The sequence below is a fragment of the Nycticebus coucang genome, chromosome 14 (genome assembly GCF_027406575.1).
Source record: "Nycticebus coucang isolate mNycCou1 chromosome 14, mNycCou1.pri, whole genome shotgun sequence".
Classification (NCBI taxonomy): Eukaryota; Metazoa; Chordata; class Mammalia; order Primates; family Lorisidae; genus Nycticebus; species Nycticebus coucang.
In genome coordinates this window covers 38,302,621-38,324,699 of record NC_069793.1, presented here as the reverse complement: position 1 = coordinate 38,324,699, position 22,079 = coordinate 38,302,621, and the positions used below count along the sequence as shown (strand labels likewise).

Here is a 22,079-nt window from a genome sequence, read left to right as displayed (position 1 = left end):
TTGTATAAATTAAATTAATAAAATAGACTCAGCACCTGTAGCTCAGCAGCTGGGCACCGGCCACATACACCAGAGCTAGTGGGTTTGAACCCAGCGCACACCTGCTAAACAACAATGACAACTACAACAAAAAAATAGGGCACCTCTAGTCCCAGCTACTTGGGAAGCTGAGGCAAGAGAATCGCTTAAGTTTAAGAGTTTGAGGTTGCTGTGAGCTGTGAGGCCACAGCACTCTACTGAGGGTGATATAGTGAGACTCTGTCTTAAAAAAAAAAAAAGGAAGAAGAAATACTAGTGGCAAGTGACAGTGTTCTCTGTGATCTCCGAATGGGAAGGAGAAGGTAATAGTAAAGTGTTTATAAAGAATAACTTTATATTTTTAATTGGCTTATGAGTGCCTAAAGTGGAGATTCTGGATTTTGATAATGACTGTGAGAAAATGCACTAATTCATAGGTGGCTATTTTTTTTTCTTACACATAATGTCATCATTACTTTTTCATTAAGGATTTTATTAGTTGACAATTTTGACATAAATTCCTTTTAAATCAGCGACAATGAACGTGCATGTACAAGCGAACAGTATTCCTTACTCCCCCATCAATTCATGACATAGGAACGTCAACTCAGATCTTCAGTAACGGTGCCTGTCTTGCTCTCCTTTGCAGCCAGCTATCGCAAGTCCTGATATCATGTTCATTAAAATTCACATTCCCTGGGACACACTGTGCAAGTATGCAGAGAGGCTGAATATCAGGATGCCCTTCAGGTACTTCCAAATTCCATTTCGTTCTGTCTCAATGTGTATTAAAATGATTCTGTCTTTTGCAATATCTTAAAGCAATGAATGTATCCCCTTCTATAGGGAAAATGTTGTTTCTTCAAAAATTTCAGTTCCCTCAGAGAGTTTTTTTCCTTCTAATTTGTTTGCCTAATTTGGTAAACTTTCTGATTCCCTGGACATTTTATATCATTTGAAGATGGACTTGCTTAGAGGAAATGTAAAAAAGTTTTTTTTTTATTTTAACTTATAATAATTTCCAAGGTTAATCTCACTTCTTACTTGATAGAGTGGGGTAGAACTCTTGTTATGTTGGGGCAAGGTCTAAGTGTAAGTGTATAACCCCTCATGTAAATAACATGTCCTTCTCTATTATAGTGGTTAGCAAGAATCATTTCTCAGTTCAATTCAACCAGGATGGTTTATTAACTCTTTCCTCAATGCCAAGAAATACACAAAAGGTAATGAGAGGATTGCTTCTTTCAAAGAATTGTCAGGTTCTTCTTGAGGCAAGCAAAGATTGAATAGACATCGTGTCCCTGTATTGAGTATCTTGTGTTATAATCAGAATGTATCATTCTTCTCCGTCATTTCTCAAAATAAAATTCAACAATGCTCCTACTGTATTCAAAGTACTAATTCATATTGGAGACAGGAACGTTTACACGGTTGTGGAGCTCAATAAGCGTTATTAGCTGATAAGACATTTAAAAAGGTTCAGAGTAAACAAGATGCCAAGTAAAAGAGCCTCTAGGTAAGAACTATAAATAAATGCTGAAAGTGCAAATTAAAAAATACGGACACCCTTTTAGACATGGTGGCAGGGAAGAGACCATCTCTAGTAAGCATTCTGATAGCTTCAAGTTCTAAGACAAACCTCTACGTTACTCAAGGTAAAATACCTTAGAGACACTGATCCCATATCCATCATTTGAAACATCTTAGGCTTGAAATGTGCCACCATTGACATGTCCCATGTATCAGAAATTGATAGAGTATGACAACTACTGAGGAATCTTGTTGGAAGCATTAGAAATAAATATCTGAAGTTCACATTTCCGCTACAGGTTTAAGAGTTCTCGAAAGAGATGATGTTTGGGAGACATGTAAATAATACCACAAAGATCTTGGCAAAAAATAATAAGAGAAAAAAACAAAAGATTAATAAAGGAAATATCTTTTTAATTCTTCAGTAGCTTATGCAAATGATAGATTCGTACAGATTCCTAAAAACAAAACAAACAAACAACCTGAGATTTGTACATTTTTAGAAAGCTTGGTTTCTGAAAGAAACACATTAGGGCCGCTGGGATATTGCTTGTGTTATGATTAGGTAGTTTAAAGTCTATGGAGCACGGCTTGCAATCCAAGTCATTATTCTGAAGTAATCTTTCGAGTCAGACTAGGTAAGTTTGCTTTTGTAGTAAACTACATTTCTTGAGTTCTGGACATTTTTATCATCATGCTATATAATCTTCCAAAAAGTCTTTGAAATAGTTGACCAGTACTTCTCACAGATGATCATAATATATGTATAATGATGTGCTGATAATGGGAGAACTCTTGCTCTTTTCTCTGATTTATTTTTGTTTAGTCTGTACATATTCATGTTGTAGAAAATCATCATTCAGTATCCTGGATAAAAGTATAATTGCATCCCAATGATAATAATAATAAGAAGAATGGGAGAATGAATTATGAATACAACCTTAGTAGTCTGACGTTGGCTCCCATAAAAAATCACCATCGTGTGGGTGTTTTAAGCAACAAACATTTCTCCACAGTTCTGGAGACTGAAAGTCTTGAGAGGAGAGTGTCAGCCTGGTCAGCTTTTGGGGAGGACCCTCTTTTGCATTGTGTACTCACATGGTGGAAAGAGGGCTAGCGAGCTTTCTGGCCTTGTTTATAATGGCACTAATCCCATTTATGAGGATTCCATCTTCATGATCTAAATACTTCCCAAAGGTCCCACCTCCAAATATCATTAAGTATTAGGATTTCAACAAAGGAATTTGAGAGGGAAGGAGTACAGCCATTTAGTCCATTATAGTCGATAATGTGCATTTGCTTTACCCTTAATATTTGACTTTTGTCATTTTAAAGATAGTTTTCCTTTCATTATCACTCTAATTCTGCTGTAATCTATGAGCGAAATCCAAGACAATGGCACACAGTCTATGAGATCATAGACACATGGCTCTTTCCACTATCTCAGTTGGATTTTACTGAGTTTTAAAAATAGTCTATTAAAGCACTCCTTTCTGTCATTGCCCTTAACCTGCATTTTCAAATAAATTTCAAGGAACTCCTAGTAATAGAATAATTAGCATTCTCATGATTTTGATTAAATAATCTGTATCATTTTTAATTACATTGTTACTTTTCTTCAAGAGTGCATTGAAGACAACTTCCTTCCCAGATTGTGCGTGATCTCCCTTTGTGTGAAGTAGAATTTAGGATTCCAGGCTGTGTCCCATAGTGTCTTTCCATCCCAGGAAGACTGAAAAAGATGCTCTCTTGAGTCAGACAATTTTAGTTTTCTAAATTATATCCTTTTTTTAAATGCACTTGAGCAAAGAGTTCTGATATATCCAAGGGAAGAAAAAAAGAGAAACATGGAACATGGACAGGACTATCTTTTTTTATTGATATATTGACTATAATTTCTTCTTTATGTTTTCAAAAAATGTTTTAATTTCTGAACTTTTATACATTAACATGGACATTCTTATATGTAATAATAATAATATTAGAAAATATGCAGCATTTTCTGAAGTTTTTCAAATGCTAAATTCCAGACATGAAGAGAATGTCTTATGACTAAATATGTTTCTGAAATTCTGAGTTCATCAATAAATATTTTCACTGCAGGAGTTACAGAGAAGTAGTTCTCACCGGGCATTAAAATAAACTGGGAAACTGTACAAATGAAAGTTTCTGGAGCCTACTTCCAGAGATTTTGGCATTATTAGGTCAGGAAGAAAATAATAATGTACATTTTTAATAAGCACTTCAGATGTTTCTGGTGTAAATAGTAAATATTATATCAGAAATTTTAATATTTAAATATTCCTTATAATTTTTGTAAATTTCAAGAGGCAGTTATACAATGCACAGTCTTTCTCTAATTCCCTCTGATGCTGAATTAGTTCAAAAATGCTAAAACACTTGAGTTCTTTTGGAACATCTTTCCAGATCAGTTAAATAATAGATGTAGCATTAACCAACTCCTTAGTAACTGACTTTTTATTAATTTATAAGTTACACCCAAAATTTGGGATAGCAGCCAAGTCATAATGAGAGAATGCTAACAAGCCTAAACTAAGTAGCAAAGGGTTTTCATGGGGGCCCTCCAGGCTCCAGCTGTCAACTGCTATGTCAATGAAGAACATATATACTGCTCTGAAATTTAAATTATGCAGGGATAATAACTTAAATAGGAAAAACGCATGTCTCCTTTTAGAACAAGATTTTTTTAATCCTTAAAAATTTTACCCATGCTGATAGATCCCATATGTCTATTTATCCTTGAGACCTGTCTATTACGTTCCACAGAGAAAAGCTGAAATTTTTCTTCTCCCTTATTGCACGTCAATGAGTTTTGAGCATTTTATCTAAATTTTCTGCATGAATATGTGTAAAATTTTAATGTGCTTACATTTCTGGCCACTTCTTTCTCGCCTTTCTTCCAATGTAAATATAGCCTACACATTGGATGTGATTGTTTCAAAACTAACCAAGAAAATTCCAGAGTGTTACAACAGACCACATTTCCTAGTTTTTGTCACATCAGAAAGGACTTAGGCTGTGTCTTCCATGTTCCAGAAATGTCACATACAACATTTAGCATTTTTTTTTATTCAAAGGAGATTTCTGTTCCTTATTGCCTCTCTCTCACATTAAAGGGGTCCACTATATTCTATGATACAATTCATTTGTTCCTCTTAAGTCTTTTTACTTAAGGGCTAGCTATTGTTTATCTTGAGACTATCTACGTAATAGGGGTAACTTCACATTTTTCCTCAAGTTTATCCTTCCACAGATTTTTTCAAACAGCAAATTTGGGGCTATATTTTTAAAAATTAATAACAAACTTTTGTTGCAATTGGGATTAAACCTAGAACACTTTTTCTGCAAAGGACACTCCAGGAAACATAATCTAAAATAAAAACCAAAAGGGCGCACAATATATAAAATAGAAGCAAGAGGCCCAGGGTCTCCAATTTGATGGACCTCCTTACTTGGCACTGCAGGCAATTCCACATTTGGGTTTTGACTGTAGGGAGCACTGGCGGGAGAGGGGTTAAGATAATTATTTGCTTAGAATTTTGAGTGATTGTTATATTAGGTAGGTAAGTATATGAATGCAGCCTTGATGACAAGTATAAAAGAGCAATTTGTCATCTTTCCAATGAAAAATTATAGGAAAGAAAGGAAGTAATGAACATAAATGATGTACTGTGTTATAGTGTGGAGGATTATACATAGAATATAGAAAAGTATTTCATCCTGCGCATTAATGCAGAACTAAGGAGAATTGTAGGTGGTTTCGACTTCCTGCTGTAAAGGCGGCACACTACCCCTTGTTGGGAAAATATAATTTAGAACAAAATCTCCTCCGAGCCCATATGATCTCTCCACAAAGACTGACGACTAAGAAAATCGTTTTATGATTGAATAAACCTTAAACCAGAAGGTGGTACAATCACAGTTCAGGCGCTAAGAGGTTGTAAACATGGAAGGAAATCCCACTTTTTCCTGTAGGCGGGCACCTACAGTGTTTGCATTTGCATATGTGTTTTCAAGATAAACAGTAACTAGTTCTTAAGTAAGAGGACTTAAGACCATTGATCATACATCTTTCTAGATTCTCCTGGGAATTGGGTGTTAATTGGCTTTATACAAAAGAGAAATAAAACTTCTCACGTCTTTATGACAGGAGGTAGTTTTGCAACTTGGAGTCACAAAAACTGGGAAATAGGCAGCTATCTTCTTTTATGTTTACATTTCAAAGGATGATTCCAAAGTCCTGACAAAGGCCCATCTTATTTTCTAAAACATTCATATACATTTCAAAGAGAGGAGAAAGTCCTTATACAGACAGTCCTTGACATTTGACTGACATGCCACTCAAACTTATGAACAAAAGGGAGGCGGCTCTTACAGGTAATAGGTAAATCCACATGTTCTGACTTACATACAAATTCAACTTAAGAACAAGCCTGCAGAACCTATTTTCTTTGTAACCTGGGGACTGCCTGCAATTACAAGTTTCTTAAGTAAATGCTCTGAAAGGGAGGGAGAAGTTTCTTTCCTTTTCAACAATGTACTTTGTAGTATATTGGTTTATTTTAACATCTTAAATTTCTTAAGCATGTGGACCTTCAGATATGGCAATGATCAACATGACTGAATAGTGTCACTTACTGGTTTCACTTTATTTTTCTCTGACTTTCCTCAGTTGATTTCTACTTATTTTTCAGGAAAAAATCTTATTACACTGACCGGAGGAGCAAATCAATGGGCAGGTTGGTGGGTGATGCATAATTTCTTTATGATCAATTTGTCATTTGGGAATAAAAATAAAGAAGAAAACATTCCATTATCCATTTCTGCAGTTGTAAATTTTAGAAAGAAAAACTCTTAATTGATTAGTTACAGAGATTTCCAAAATGATGTAGACCTGACTAAACACGGTTTAAAATCAGATCATCTCTTTATCACTATTTACCATCGCTGTTTTTAGAATCCTCCCATGATATAAAATTATGGAAGGAGAACTTTAATTGCAGCTTAGCATCTGAAGAGATTTTAATTTTCAAAATGTTTGTAAAACCGGGATCAGTGGGTAAATGATGAATCCATGGGGGAATAGAATACTAAACCCAGCAAAGACCTTCTGTCCCGTTCAATTCGATTCTCTCTTACTTGACAGAAGTGGTCAAGGCAGCGTGCAGAGTCATGAAGTGGTTTACCAAGGCCATACAGCATCTTTTAAATTGCAGATCAACTCTTATTCTACTATGGAGGCAGGAAAATGCTCTTATTTTAGTATTGAAACTGAACTTCTTTTCAAGAGCCTCATCTCAAAAGATAAGGACCTTCCTATTGTGGTTATAGTAGCTATGGAAATTAAATTACCACCTTGAGACAGAAGATATTCTTGCACCTCTGTTCTCTTTGGCACTGTTTAACTGGAGGAAGTGACCTTCCCTTGTAATGAACGTCCAGGCAGAAGGCTTCTTACACTTTGCTGTTCTCCTGCTCATTGCAAGAGATCAATTAACAAACATAAAACATGGGAACATAATAGCACATAGTTGGATAACTACGCAGGATGTTACAAGTCAGAATCAACGCCAAAGCTAGAAAAACCACATAGTATGAATAAGCAGACCGATTTAGGAAAGCGTTCAGTAAATATAGTTTCTTTACCGAAGAAAATGGAATGGAATGTTGAACTGTATAAAACAACAGCAGTAGGTTGGTCCTTCTAAAATACTAAATTTAGGCATGGTAGTATTGGGTGACAAGAAAAGTAAATTATGGAGGGAAAAAATCTTGAAATTAGAATGACAACTAGGGGAATTAGTGTTAAAATAATGGCTTTTCAAAAATTGGTTAATGATGCTTCTCAGCCAAGCCATAGTTTTCTGTCAGTTATCCTTTAGAATAAGCCCACATCATTTCCCATGTGGTTATTTGGTCCTGTTCTATGTAGTCAATTTTCAAAATTATTTTTGCATAATAAAATAACAGTCATTGGAATATTATAATGTATAAATTTACAACTGCAAGGCATGTTTGCTTTGCTCTGCACAGGCCTGCTTTGTGTTGGACAATTGATAAAGTCTCTTGTGTTCACGTCAATGTGCTGCTATAGGAGCAGGGAGATTTTGCTACTGTGTCATTAGTGGATTTTCATTAATCATTTTTTTTTTCGAGACTTGAAGAATTATAACCTCTTACATATTAAGACCACAACAAATGTCTACTTTTATAAAACTATCATAACTTAGTTTCAGAGTAAACTAAGAATTTAGTTTAGAATGTGTAACAAATACGTGTATACTGAGTCCTAAAGAGGCAACATTTCAAACAAGAGGAACTATTGTTCTTCTATTTGGTAAAACCTAAAAGTAAAGTAGAAAATGAACACTGTTTCATGTATCATAATATGTTTTATTATCTTTTATGTTCTTTATTACTCATGTTCAGTGCATGAATTGAAAATTCAGTTAGCAGTTATTCCAAATGGATTATTAATGCACTTAAACTTTACTATCGTCTCAGCCTTACATTTTACTTTTTATAAATAGCTCCTTTTTTCCCCTTGATTGTGGATGTATGCGGGGAAGAGTAGGGAATTACAAGAAAGAAGTTTATATGACATACCAAAGGGGAAAAAAAGGAATTGTAGAGATTATGAAACTCAATCTGTAGCTATTTGGGGAAGTGGGAAATTGAAATCAAATACACCTGTCTAATTTTACTTGTTCTTTTCCTTTCATGAAATGGGGGAAATGTGTAATTTTGACCAGCAAACACTGCAGAATAAATAATGCACAGACAATTATCCTGCTTTTAAAGATCATTTCTCTAGGCACGTTGAGAGGAAATGGCTACAGTTTTATTATAGCTGCGATTTATCTTTCATTTAAAAGCATTTTCACATTCAATTATCAAAGTATTTTCAAAATGACTCTGTAAGAAAGGCTGAGTAACTGGTTTTGTAGATCAGAAAAAATGAACCACTCCCTTCCCATCCCCACCGACAACCCCCACCCCAGCTTTCACAGCTGCTTTGGCAGAGTTTGGGCTTTAATCGGGGTCTTTCGCCCTTTTAATCCAGATTTATTTTCAATTTCCATAGAATTATCTTAGCTTCCAGCTGGTGTTAGCAAAGGAATTTAAAGGTCTACTAGAAATCATCTTCATATTATGCCACAAAATCTCGAGTTTGTAAGACGTCCAGTACATAAAGGTTTGACAGAGTGTAAACAATGTGTTAGATTATATAGGTGGCACGGAGTTGATAATTATAGAAATAGTAGCAGGAAGACTCTTTTTGTCCTTATTATCATAAACATTTACTGCACGTGTACCATACTCTGTGTGCTGTAGGATCCGACATTATCCATTTAATTCTCAATATTTTGTTATTTGTCGTGAAGAGATGAGAAACTAAGTAAGGCTCCAAGAAACTAATAAATTTAGAGCCTTGCATTTCAGTGCTCAGATCCAGGCCTGAACACGTTTCGCCCTCAGACATTTACTCCTTCACAGGATATGTTGCGAAAAGCCTAAATTCTTAATGCTCATTTTCAGTTAATAACATAAACCAGGGTGTAAAAGTCCTTTCATTCCATTTCTTCAAAACCTATTTAAAAATTCACATTACTCCCAGTTTGTTTAGACCTCATATTATCGAATCTAGTAGGACCCTGGGTGCTACAGCCCCTCAGGGTTTTCTGAATGTGGTCGGAATGCCTCCTTAACTTCCTCTCTAGAAATGAGGACCCTGAAGCTCAAAGATTGGAAATGTTTTGCTCAATTTCAATAACTGTCGAACTCAGCACTAGAACATTTATCTTCCAACCCCTACCCATTGCTTTTTTTTGTCAAAACTGCCAAATTTTAAAAGCTAGAGTAATTGCTGTGTAAAATTCAAATCTTTCTACATGTCAGCACCCTGGCCTCTGGGATGGGGTGATATTTTATGACGTTCATGTCTGTTTCGATAATAAGAAAAAGAAACATGAATCTTCAAATACTATTTATTAATTTAGCCTAGGGAAAAAATATTTTGGTCCCTACAAAAACAAAAATAACTTGACATCTGAGTGATGATAACCTTACTTGGGAAAACAAAGCAAGCAAAACACAAAGCTGGACTTTTGCAAGCTAAACTTACATTAGGATTAGATTCATAGTTCAAATGACACATGATGATTTTACCATTTTAGGCTAAAATGATTTCTAAGGTACAATATTATAGCCGGGCCTAGTAGCGTGTATCTGTAATTCCAGCTGCTTGGGAAGCTGAGGCAGGAGAACTGCTTGAGTCCAGGAGTTCTAGGCTGTAGTGAGCTATGCTACTGCACTGGAGCCTGGGTGACAAAGCGAGATCCTGTCTCTAAGAAAAAAAAAAGAAAGGTACAATGTTAGCTGCTTATCCATTCCTGTACTATTTTCTGAAGTTTAAGCAGAGATGACCAAAGAAATATTGACATGGATTGTAATACCTAGGAAAATATTCTATCCTGCAACTTTGACTTACTATTATAGAGGACGCCAATGATCGCACAGGATAGAAACTCATACTGTATAAATATTACTATTTTTTTAGTAAATAGAGTTATTGTTGTAGTAATTTAGAATTTACATATTCAGAAGAAATCTCTGGAGTCAATCTCTTCTTTCCTTTTTTTTCTTTATAAAATAAATTATAACTTCAGTCAGGATATATACCACAATACCATATAATATAAAGCTAGCAGCAAAGTATCCTGGTGCCAGATTTCTCGAAATACTGTCCTTATAGTATTATGTCTGATGTCTGTGACAAAACTCAAAATCTGCTGAGTACCGCTAGTGGATAGTAGTACAGGGCTCCCCTAGGAAGTACTGAGGAATACAGACTCCTAGGTCCCAGCCTGGACCATTTAATCAGCATCTGTATTTTAATAAGACATACAGGTAATTCATAGGCCCATTAAGAGTTTTAAAAGGTATGACATAGGCTCTTTGCCTCAACCTTCCTTTTTGTTAATGATCCATCTATCTAGTTTAAAGTAAAAGGCCTAATGGCAATTCTCCAGCAAGGTCCATATTATTTTTATTTTATCACAATGAGTTGTGTAAGTTCTCATAGCCAGTGAAATGTAAGGTGGTAGTTGACCCCACTTCTGCTTAATTCGAAGCCCTTGCTGTTTGTGTCACACCTGAGAATTCCAGTCCCACCAAATGAGTGTCATAGCCATTTATTTCTCTTTAGCCTCCATTTTTATAGAGCCATATTGCTTTTTTTCCTTTAAAGAATCAGAATAATCTATGTCTGCACATCTCTAGGTATAGATACACATGCTCAAAGTTTTAATAAATATATCATGCTGCTTTTGAAAAATAGTCTTTCCGACCACCATCTTTAGGTATGGTAATTCTTAAATAATTACTGCAAAGTTTTTTGTTGTTTTTGTTGTTTTTGTTGCTTTTTCCTCACGAGGATAACATAGTTGCCCTGAAAGAGTTTAAACAAAGGCAGGGTTCCCTTTCTTTTCTGTGGGAACATAAGGAGTGCATGCCTGTGTGTGGGAGGGGGGTGGGTGTGTGCGTGGGGGGAGTACATGCATGACTTTGGGGAACTCTTTCCTTGGTACTGAGAACTGTAGTGAAAAGTAGGTATGGCTCTAGAATACAACTTAATGTAGTTTTAAATGTGGCTTTGTTCCAGGGTGCAAAGTTACTTTAGAAGAATTAAAACCTGGATCGCTCAAAACCCAATGGTTCTCGACAAGTCAGCTTTTCCTGACCTAGGGGAGTCGGACTGCTATACTGGTCCCTTCAGCCGTGCCCGGATCCACCAGTGAGTTCTCATTTCTGTTCTCCAACCACCTGCCTTTGTATTTTTCAATTTCAGGATTTTATTTGTAGAACAAAAATACCTGAAACTATTTCCATCGTTCACCAAGAGTCAGAGAATACACACATATCATTTTGCTAAAATAAACAGACATGAATAACACCAAGTGAACGTTATTAATTGTTTAAAAACTTTATGATTTAGAAACTTTCAAGTGATGAATAATTAATTATAAACCTTTGTGCCAATAATCTAATTCCAACACTTTCAAAATATTACTGTGGTAGTAAGTCACTCAGTTAAAATAACAATAATAATAACAGAATTATTATTAAAACAGTGATAATAATAGAATTGCTATTAATTAGCATATTTTGAAAACATTATTGTAATCAATAAAGTAGTAAAACCCAGTTATATTGAATACATTTATTCATTAAAGCATTCGTTTTTTATTTTTTTACAATAACCTTTATTTATTTATTTATTTTTTTTGGTTTTTGGCCGGGGCTGGGTTTGAACCCGCCACCTCCTGCATATGGGACCGGCGCCCTACTCCTTGAGCCACAGGCGCCGCCCAACCTTTATTTTTTTTTTAAAGTTAATATATGCAGTATAGGAAAGTGAAAAACACAAGAAACAAAGAACAAAGTCATCCACAACCACAATCACAAGCAGTTTATAGTTTGACACGCCCTTCTAGATCCCACAGCATCCATTTTTAAGCTAAGGTGAATGAGAATTTTTAGGAACGTGCTGTCTGACTTTCTCTCTGCCTACATACCTACATATATGTTCATTTATGTCTTCATTCAACTGTTATTTCTTGAGTTTATGCTTGACACAGGTTGAAAATGCAAAGCGGATTATGACAAAGTTTCTGCCTTCATCTAAGGAGGCAGATACAAATGTAAATTTGTAGTTAAATGCAGTGAACATATATAGAGAAAAATAATGTACTGTTTGCTAAAGGACCTTGACTGTGGGGCCTCCTTTGCTGTGCCCCCTTCAGGATTGACACGTATTTCAAATGTGGGAATTTGAAAACATGGATGGAACAGTATTCCAGAGCATTACACATGTCACGTCGTGTGCAATCAGTGGGAAACCTCCCTTTCCAAATACTCAATTTATTCTATTACTTGTTATTGAAGGTGGATTAGAAGCATCTTTTCTAATTCCAGTTATAAGAATGAGAGTGGGGGCAGGGTGAAGATCCAAATGACCTCCAGGTGGAGAGGGGATCCCCTCTCAGGGGAGCTTCTACAGCTTTCTGCTTAACATTTTCAGGACCTTTAAGGATCTGTGATACATCAAATAAAACACATTCTGCATTTAAATCCCCCAAATCACTATGATCCTTGGAAACTATCAATCAGAACACACAACTGCCTTGGTTAAAATTGCCAAATAGCGTCTCATTTGTGCTTTAAAAAAATTCATATTTATTCTCTCCTACTAAGTGAGCATGAATACCATAGTTCCTGCCCAGAGCTTCATCCGCCGCATCTTCCCCACCATTTCCTCATTCTAGCCGAATAAGCCTTGGTTCTCACCCTCAAAAGGTCGAGCCCAGCTCCCACGTCAAGTCTTCGTTCTTGCTGTTCTTTGCCTAACGTGCTCTGCTCACACCTCTTCATGTGGCCTGTTCTTCTTATCATTCTGCTTCCCCTCAACCATCTCCTACCTCAGAGACCTGCTCTGAAAACATGACCCAGAGCCCTTGATCCAAGTCATTCTCTGTGTCATCATGCTGTTCCCTGCATCCTCACAGCAGTTATCCAACAGTTAGTGATTTATCTATGTATGTGTTGTCTGTTTCATCCTACCATAAGGTAATGGCATGAAAAAGAAAAGAAAAGAAATGTATATGCTTAAGAAATATCTGTTCAGGGAATGCTGAATCAATTTGATGGTGAAAAAAGCAGAGGCACATTCCTTCTCCTTCCATCAATGAACAGGACCCTGGATTTGACACATCTGCACACAGATATAAAAAGCATATTACCAGAAACCTGGAGGAACTCAGAGTCCAGTAAAGTGGACAGGTATAGGATTAGGAGGCAGAGTAAAATTTATGTGTTAGGAAAGACATAAATAAAATGCACATTGTATGAGAGAAGAGGCACATCCAAGTAGAGAATGAGAGAAGCCTCTTGAGGGAGACAGCCTTTCTCAGTAGGTAAAAATATGGAGGGCTATGGGGAGAGCAGGAGAAACTGGTATCAGAAACAGAGAAAAAGCCAGAGGAAAAGAAGCACAGGATTTCAAGCTCATGATAAATTATATAACTTGGCAAATAATCAGCTATAAGAAGCCAGAGCTATTAGACATAACCCCAAAGAGTTAGTTGGAGTGAATGTGTCAAGAGCTTTGCAGGGAAATAAGAAACTTAATTGTGCTCATGATGGAGATCTGCTGCTGTACTACAAGCAGAGGAGTGCTCCAGGGTTGGAGCTGTGCTCTAGAAGTCTGGTGAGAAATTGGAAGATGTCAAGTTAGGACACTCTTCTCACCATCTGTGCAAGAGACAGTGAGACTCAATATTAGAGAGTGCCAAAGCTGAGGACAGATGGTCCAGTTCGAAAAGTGAATTAGTTTGGCAACTGTTTGAATATGGAGGGTAAGAGGAAGCCAAGATCATGGAAGGACTTCAGAACTAAGTACCTGACAAATGCTGGCTTACCATTCACAGATAGAGAGCACCTGGGAATGGAAGTGTCAGAAGTTGAGTAAGGCCTAGGACATTGTTTTAAGGAATTTTAGCAAACTGTGGTGTATGTATACCATGAACTATTCAGCCATAAATGATGGAGACTTTTACATCTTTCATGTTTACCTGGAGGGAGTTGAAACACATTCTTCTTAGTAAAGTATCACAAGAATGGGGGGGGGAGTATCTAATGTACTGAATACTAATATGTAAATAATTATACGCTAACATGAAAGAAAAATACAAGTATAGTCTAGTAAGGGGGTGGGGAAAGGAGGGAGGAGGAGGGAGGATGATTAACCAATCCCACATAATGTGCAGAATGTGAGGGTGTTCAGCAGACCTCCTGGGTGAGGGGCTTAACTATGAGTGAACTTTACCTTAGAAATGAAAATAATGTAGGGCAGCGCCTGTGGCTCGGTGAGTAGGGCACTGGCCCCATATACCGAGGGTGGCAGGTTCGAACCCAGCCCCAGCCAAACTGCAACAAAAAATAGCCAGGCATTGTGGCTGGTGCCTGAAGTCCCAGCTACTCGGGAGGCTGAGGCAAGAGAATCGCCTAAGCCCAAGAGCTAGAGGTTGCTGTGAGCTGTGACTCCAAAAAAAAAAAAAAAAAGAAATGAAAATAATGTAACCTAAACATGTGTATCTCGTAGCAATGTGAAATTAAAAAAATAAATAAATAAATAAATAAAATAAAGTAAAAATATGTAACATGTGTAATATGTATGTTGTATTATACAGTGAATCAGTATAATACAACATACATATTGTATTCCCTTTTGTCTTCCTAATTTTTCTTTCCATCATTGACCCTCACATGGTCCTTTCTTCCTACTCGTCCCACATGGGGACAGTAGGGGACATCAAAGGGAAGGGAGGAAGGACTGTTGTTCATGGTTAAAGTTTTGAAAACAAGGTAAGCTTCTGGAAGTTGTGGTCTGAGGATGATATCAGTTTTTACTGTGTTCTATTGGGACATTCGTTGCTTAAGGTAGTCCATAATTTATGTGAGGCAGTGAGCAATCCACTCTGCTATTCCAGGCTAAACAATAAATAGGAAGACTCCTAGACTTCCTTATAAACTGAAAGAAGATACTATAATGAGTGTTTCAGAATGCCCTGTGTCATTTATGAGTATTTTCTTAATTGATTTTCTTAAAGCAGAATATGATTTCTCTTCCGATTCATTATACTTCATAGGCATTAGCTTTAGTGGATCTTGTAACTATTGCTGTTCTATTAAAATGGATCCCTTTGTCTTGACAGCTTTATAATAAACAATAAGGACACCTTCTTCAGCAACGCTACTCGAAGCAGGATAGTGTATCACATGCTGGAGCGCACCAAATATGAAAATGGAATATCAAAAGTGGGTAAGAACATTAATTAAAAACATATAGAAGTTAGGATTTGCTGATCCTATTAATACCAAGAATTATTATTTTTTAAACTGAAGGTTTACTTCATTCATTCAATAAGAATGTAGAACACATCAAGCACAAACTCTATAAACATTCTATTTTGTAGCCCTTCCATAAAACAAACCAAAAAAAGTCTTTTTAAGGGCATTTGGCCACATGTATCTAAGTTTGAAATATGCAAACACTTTGGAAGGGAAATTTAATTTCTTGAATTTTATCCCAAAGGATAGGCAGACTTTTGAAAATACATACTCAAAAATATTATCTGTAAAAATTGGCTTTGTTTGTAATGGAATAAAGCTAGAAAAACCTTCATTGTAAAACATTGGAGACTGACTAATAAGTTAGGTGCATTCATACAATGCATCCTTTGAAAATTATGTGAATAATCATTCTACTCTTAACACAAAGTTATCAAGCATTTGTTATGTGCTACATAAAGAGCATGGCATAGATCCTTTACTCATGAAGATTGAAAATTAGTTATTAGTTCTCTATTTATTGACTTCAAAAGAGGTCCACAAACAATAGTTTTAATTTAATTCCATTTCCCAGATGTACATACATAAAAAGAACAAATAACATCTAGAAGTACATGTAAGAAATTTTTAGAAGTTACCCCTGGAAGGAAGAATAACAGCTAATTTAAACTTTTTAAAATTTCTATGTTGTTTCAGTTTAGTAGTGTGCTCCAACATAGATAATATAAAAGAAAATTGTAAATTTTATATAGAGCTGAACAGAAAGCAATAGGTTACAAATAAGCTAGATTTTTAATTGTAAGGGTGACAAATACAAGAGGGCCGAAGTGATCAGGTAGGTAGATGTTAGTCATGTGCTCAAATCCTTAAAAATAAAAATGTGACAGCCAGTGGAAACTTGTACCCGTCTCTACTGATTTGTATTAAAATGGAATGTCAAATACATAAAATGAACTACGGCTTTTAAGTTGGATACTTTTATAGAGGAAACTTCAGACTCTGTTGCTCTTCTCATTAACAATTCATTTATTATTGAACATACAAAATAGTTACTGTAGACACCAAAATCTTACTCCCAAAAAATAAATAAATAAATTGAGTGAGAAGTTTTTAAAGATATAAAGAAGAGAAATCTAGACTATAAACTGTAAACATGTTTAAATGTTAGCAATATGTGCTTATATAGTTTTTAAACATAAACATGACATTTTCAATTATAAAGATATGCTTTTGTAGAGAATACAGTAAACACAGAACAGTTAAAAATAAAATTAAAAATATGCCTAGCTGCAATTTTTGCTGTTAGAAATTTTTCTTCAGTGCTAATTTTGTATTAAATTAGAATTACACAGCATTTATAATTTTATATTAATTTTTAAAAAAATTACCATTTGAGTATTTTCTTAAGCCCTTGAAAGCATTATTGTAAACACGTATGTGATATTCTATAATAAGCTTGACCAAATCACAATTACCTACTAATAATTTAATTTAATTGATTATAATATAGTAATTAAATTATGCCCCAATTTTGGGTGTGTAATTGAAGGCGCACAGTCCCCTGCACCCTTGTAAGGTGAATCAGTCTCATTTGTGCTCCTTGAGGCATGAGACTCTGGGAAGGAACATTTCCAGTACTTGGGCTGCAATCACGCCTGAAAGAAAAGAATGTGCCTGAGAGCCCTCGCCAAGTCATAGCTGGAGACAGATCATCTGCCTGGGGGAATGGACCCTTGCACTTAATCCCCTACCTCTATTTACACAGTAACTTTCAGTCAGTCATCTAGGGCAGTAGGCAAACAGAATAGATAACCCAGCCCTTCCGGGTTCATCTCCACTGTTGTTTATCTCCAAACAGGATATTCTTGGTTTAGAAAGGTGCGTATACTTTGCTGTATTAACGCTGATAAGGAATCTTTACCTTTTGTCTTCTTTATTCTTGGATTATTTTTATCTGATGAGTTTGGGTATATAAGAAAGTGAATAAAGATGGCTGATTGCTGCTGTGCCCGAGCGAGCACCAGCCATCCCTTAATAAATCATTCAATTCATCTGCAGTGCTTGCCTCCATGTCTCTGACCAAGCCAGTGGACAACATGTAATTATTTCGAATTGTTTACCAATATTCATAATATTGCAAGGCCAAGTGGCTCACACTTATAATCCTAGGACTCTAGGAGTCCCAGGTGAGAGGATCCCTTGAGTTCAGGAGTTCTAGACCAGCATGAGCAAGAGCATGTCACCGTCTCAACAAAAAATAGAAAAGTTAGCTGGGAGTTGTAGCAGGCACCTGTAGTACCTGCCACTCAGGAGGCTGAGGCAGGAGGATCACTTGAGGCCAGGAGTTTGCGGTTGCTGTTAGTTAGAATGATGCCATGGTACTATCCTCAGGCAACAGAGCGAGATTCTGTCTCAATACATACATACATATATACATAAATTTGCAATAGTAATTGTTCTTTCCATATCTATTCTTATCAGGATTCAGTAAGAATGTCCTTTTCATGACACCCTCACCAAGATGGGGGAGATTGTCATGCGTTATATGTTGTTATTTATGTATTTCGTTTAGTATTAAAAAGTTAAATATCTCTCAATATCATTATCCTTTTGAAATATTTTTAGAGGTGTTGAATTCCTCTTATTCCTTGACCACACTTTGCTGTTTCGAGAAATAAAACAAGCCTATCCTGGCTCATATGATGCCAAATAAGAGGGTATTAAAATGCTCCATATTACATTATAGCAAAGTGAAACTGTATGTTGGCATCTCGCAAATCTCTGTTTACTAAAATTATAAGGACACAAACCAAACTCAGTATCAGTCTTTCCCACAGTCTCACTGTCCTCACAGGTGATGTGGATATGGAAACCGTTTGTCTTATTTAAACATTTTTAAATCAATTTGTTGGTCCAAGTAATTTATGTTGCTTCGGGGGAATTTTTATTTAAACTGACTCAAGAATGGTCCTTTTCTTCTCTTTCCAGGTATCCGTAAACTTATCAACAATGGCTCATATATAGCAGCGTTTCCTCCACATGAGGTAATATATTTTTCACTTAAAAAAAAAAAAAGAAATGGTTTTTATGCTAAATGTTTGATCCCATTGTTTTCGATTAAATCTGGCTGCCCATGCCCAGGAGTGTACAATCATCAAGTGGCCCTGGGTCTTCTGAGTCCCCAGGGTAATCTTGTGGCCACACACTTGCTGCTCTGCTCCAAAATTCTTTTGCAGTTTTCCCCCTACTGGAAATCCGAGGTTCGGCATGTTCTGGCTGTGGCCCTCTGCTGCAGCGCGGAGTCCCATGCAGTCTGGCTTGAGCTCCACGCCATTCCGAACAGGGCACATTCTCAGTTTGTACTTACTCCTTGGGGTACCTGAAAAATCTGTAACAAACCCACAGCAAAACCTTGTAGCCCAGGACCTACCTGATTCTCTGCCACATTATTACCTCCCCGTCAGGCACAGAAGTGCCTGATACAAGCTGTGGTAGGCCCTACCCGTCGGGAATGACATTTCCATCCATTTTAATTTCTCCTGCCCTATTCCCTGTTCTTCATAACTTTTTGCTTTAGAGAAATTTCACATCGGAGAATAAGAATGGGGTCTTTCGAAGTTTTAGTTCTGAACCTTCAAAACCCATCACTCTTCTATTTATAGAGTTAAGACTAAGGACTTATAGGACATAAGGGGCCTGAGGAATTTGCAATCTGTTGTAACCAACAGTAGGAAAAATGTATTGTGTACTTTCTATTTGGCAGTGAGCTCAGTGTTTTATAAGGATTATTTTGTTTAATCCATGCGACACCTTTTGAGATTGACTATAGTGTTAGCTTTTTATGTATAGATAACTGAGGTACAGAAAGTTTAAGTAACAAAGGCACAGTTTTGAGCCAAGGAAGCCAACCTCCACTGTCTATATTCATTATGGTATACCAGCTTGGGGTGAGAATAGGAGTAACAGCAGGGAATATGTTGTGTGTTTCACATGCCAGGCCCTGTGCATGTATTTTCCAAAAACTCTGGCAATAAACCTGGAGGAGTAAATATTATTATTCTTCCACTTTACAGATGAAGAAACAAAGATCAGAGAAGTTAAAAACCATGTCAAATACCACATAGGCAGTAAGTGAGAAGGCAGTGGTTCTCAACCTTCCTAATGCCGGGGCCCTTTAATACAGTTCCTGTGTGTCGTGACCCACAGGTTGAGAACTGCTGTGATAAAGGGTCTGGCGTGGCAAAGCTAAGGCCCTAGGAAAATCTCTGTAGCAAAAGAAAGTTTGCTCTCTGTGTAGGTAAATTTCTCTGCATAATTGTCTGTGTTCTGACAGTAAATTTGACAGATTTGGGGGTGAAATTTGAGATTTTTAGAAATAGATCTTTCCTTTTTGCTGCTAATTTAGCTGAAATAGCTAATAATAGCTAATAATGTATGGAACACATACCCAAAAAGAATAGAAAGCGATATTGTCGAAATGAAGTCAGTAAAACACAATTGAAATATCATAAAAAACCGTCAAGAATTTCCTATTGATTGTAAATGCTATTGCGTTAAGAGATGAAAACAACCAAAGCTTTCTAAGAGGAAAATGGAGACAGTGGCGCTGATGATGATATGATTAAGGATGCTTTATAATTTATGGATTTCTTCTTCCTTGATACAGGAAATGAGTGCCAATCTCAGAATATTAACTCTTAGTTGGGATTTTTTGTTATTCTTGCAAAAAGAACAATGTCTTCTCCATCCTTGTGATGTTTTGCTTAGAATAATGGTTTCCAGTTCCATTCAGTTGTCCACAAAAGATACTAGATCCCCATTTGCCTTTATGGCTAAATAACACTCCACGATATACATACACCACACTTTATTAATCCATTCGTGTACTGGTGGGCGCTTGGGTTGTTTCCACAGCTTTGCCATTGTGAGCTGCTATAAACATTAGAGTGCAGATGTCCTTTTTATAAAATGACCTCTTTTACCTTTGGTTTTATACCAAGTAGTGGAATCACTGGATCAAATGGTAGGGCTACTTTAAGTTCTTCGGGGTATCGCAGATACCTGGAAAATAGAATTTTCCAGAGGGGTTTTACTAGTTTTCATTTCCACTAAAATGTGTATAAGAATTTCTTTCTCTCTGCATCCACACCAGCATGTGTTCTTTTGGGACTCTTTAATAAGAGCCACTCTGATTGGAGTTAAGTGATGTCTCAATGTGGTTTTGATTTGCATCTCTAATGTTTAGAAAGATTGAACATTTTTTCATGAGTTGGTTGCTCATTAGTATATCTTCATTTGAAAAGTTTCTGTTGCCTACTTTTGTCTTTTGCCCATTTTTTATGGGTTTGCTTAATTAATAATTTCTTATTGATTTGCTGGAGTTCTTTGTAGATTCTGGTTATCAGTCCTTTGTCAGATACATAGCATGTGAATATTTTCTTCCATTCTGTGGGTTATCTATTTGTACTTCTCATCGAATCCTGTACAGAACCTTTTAAATTTGTTCAGGTCCCATTTGTTTATTTTGTTGTTGTGATTGCTTTGGGGGGTCTTTTTAATGAATTCTTTGCCTAGGCTGGTAACTATAAATGAATTTTTACAACATTTTCTTCTAGAATTCTTATTGTTTCCTGCATTAGGTTTAAAGTGTTTTATCCACTGTGAAATAATTTTTGTGAGTGGTGAGAGGTGTGGATCACTTGTGTTCTATACCAAATTGGAGCTAATCTATCTGTACTTAAGTGTACATATGGAAATAAATCTCATTGAAAATCAAGCTGGGGAGGAAGGGGAAGGGAGAATGGATAAATTCAACTCATAGCTATTAGATACAGTGCAGACTATTTGGGTGAAGGTCACACTTATAATGTTGATTCAATCTATACAAAAACAAAGTATGGAAACCACACAAGTGTACCCCCTAATAGTCTAAAATAAGAAAAATTAAATACTTAAATTTTAAATGAATTTTTAAAAGGATAATGACTATTAAGGAGAGAAATAAATTTCCAATGGAATTTGGCATGAAAAGGAAAGAGAAGGGGGATGTATATATTTCTCATGTATTCACCTATATGTGAGAAAGAGTTTGCCCAAGATACTGATAGGATTGATAATTCTGTCAGTTAGAAATAATGGAAACAGGAAAAGCATGTTGCGGGGAAGAGCGAGCCTGTCTTGGGGATGTTGGGCATCACTAAGTGTACAAGGTCCTTTGGAAAGACTTGAAAATACACGAGTAAGCGACAGTGCTCACTTTGGTCAGTTTTCTTTTGCAGCCTACCTCATGTCACTGTCAAGCTCTAATAATGTGGCAGATTGAGTTATTGAACTGAGTTAAAAGAATGGCATCTAAAAGCCTTTTAGTTCGTACGCCTGAAGCACCTTGAGCCAGCCTAGCTAAGACAACTTGCGGGCTGCACATTCAGTGCCCTTCACCCTTACCTAGTGAATTTATGCATTTTGTGAGCAGGCAAGAGGTGGCATCCACACCTGCCTACCCCACTGCAACCTTGAGGCACCTGCAGGCTGTAATTCTGTGTGTCCTCTGTCTCATAGGAACCAACATCACTCGTTATCTGGGAACATTCTGATGTCAG

The 22,079-nt window shown here is 36.4% G+C and overlaps 1 protein-coding gene across 4 annotated transcripts in view; it reads left to right on the top strand.

Moving 5' to 3' along the window:
- The window catches only part of ANO3 (anoctamin 3), a 448,518-nt gene that overhangs the window by 309,460 nt on the left and 116,979 nt on the right, over positions 1-22,079 (top strand). For all 4 annotated transcript variants that reach the window (XM_053562431.1, XM_053562432.1, XM_053562433.1 and 1 more), the window contains 5 exons: positions 668-768; positions 6,264-6,308; positions 11,234-11,365; positions 15,345-15,451; positions 18,469-18,524. In XM_053562431.1, the coding sequence (XP_053418406.1) occupies positions 668-768; positions 6,264-6,308; positions 11,234-11,365; positions 15,345-15,451; positions 18,469-18,524 (441 nt within the window). The remainder of the gene's footprint in view (positions 1-667; positions 769-6,263; positions 6,309-11,233; positions 11,366-15,344; positions 15,452-18,468; positions 18,525-22,079) is intronic.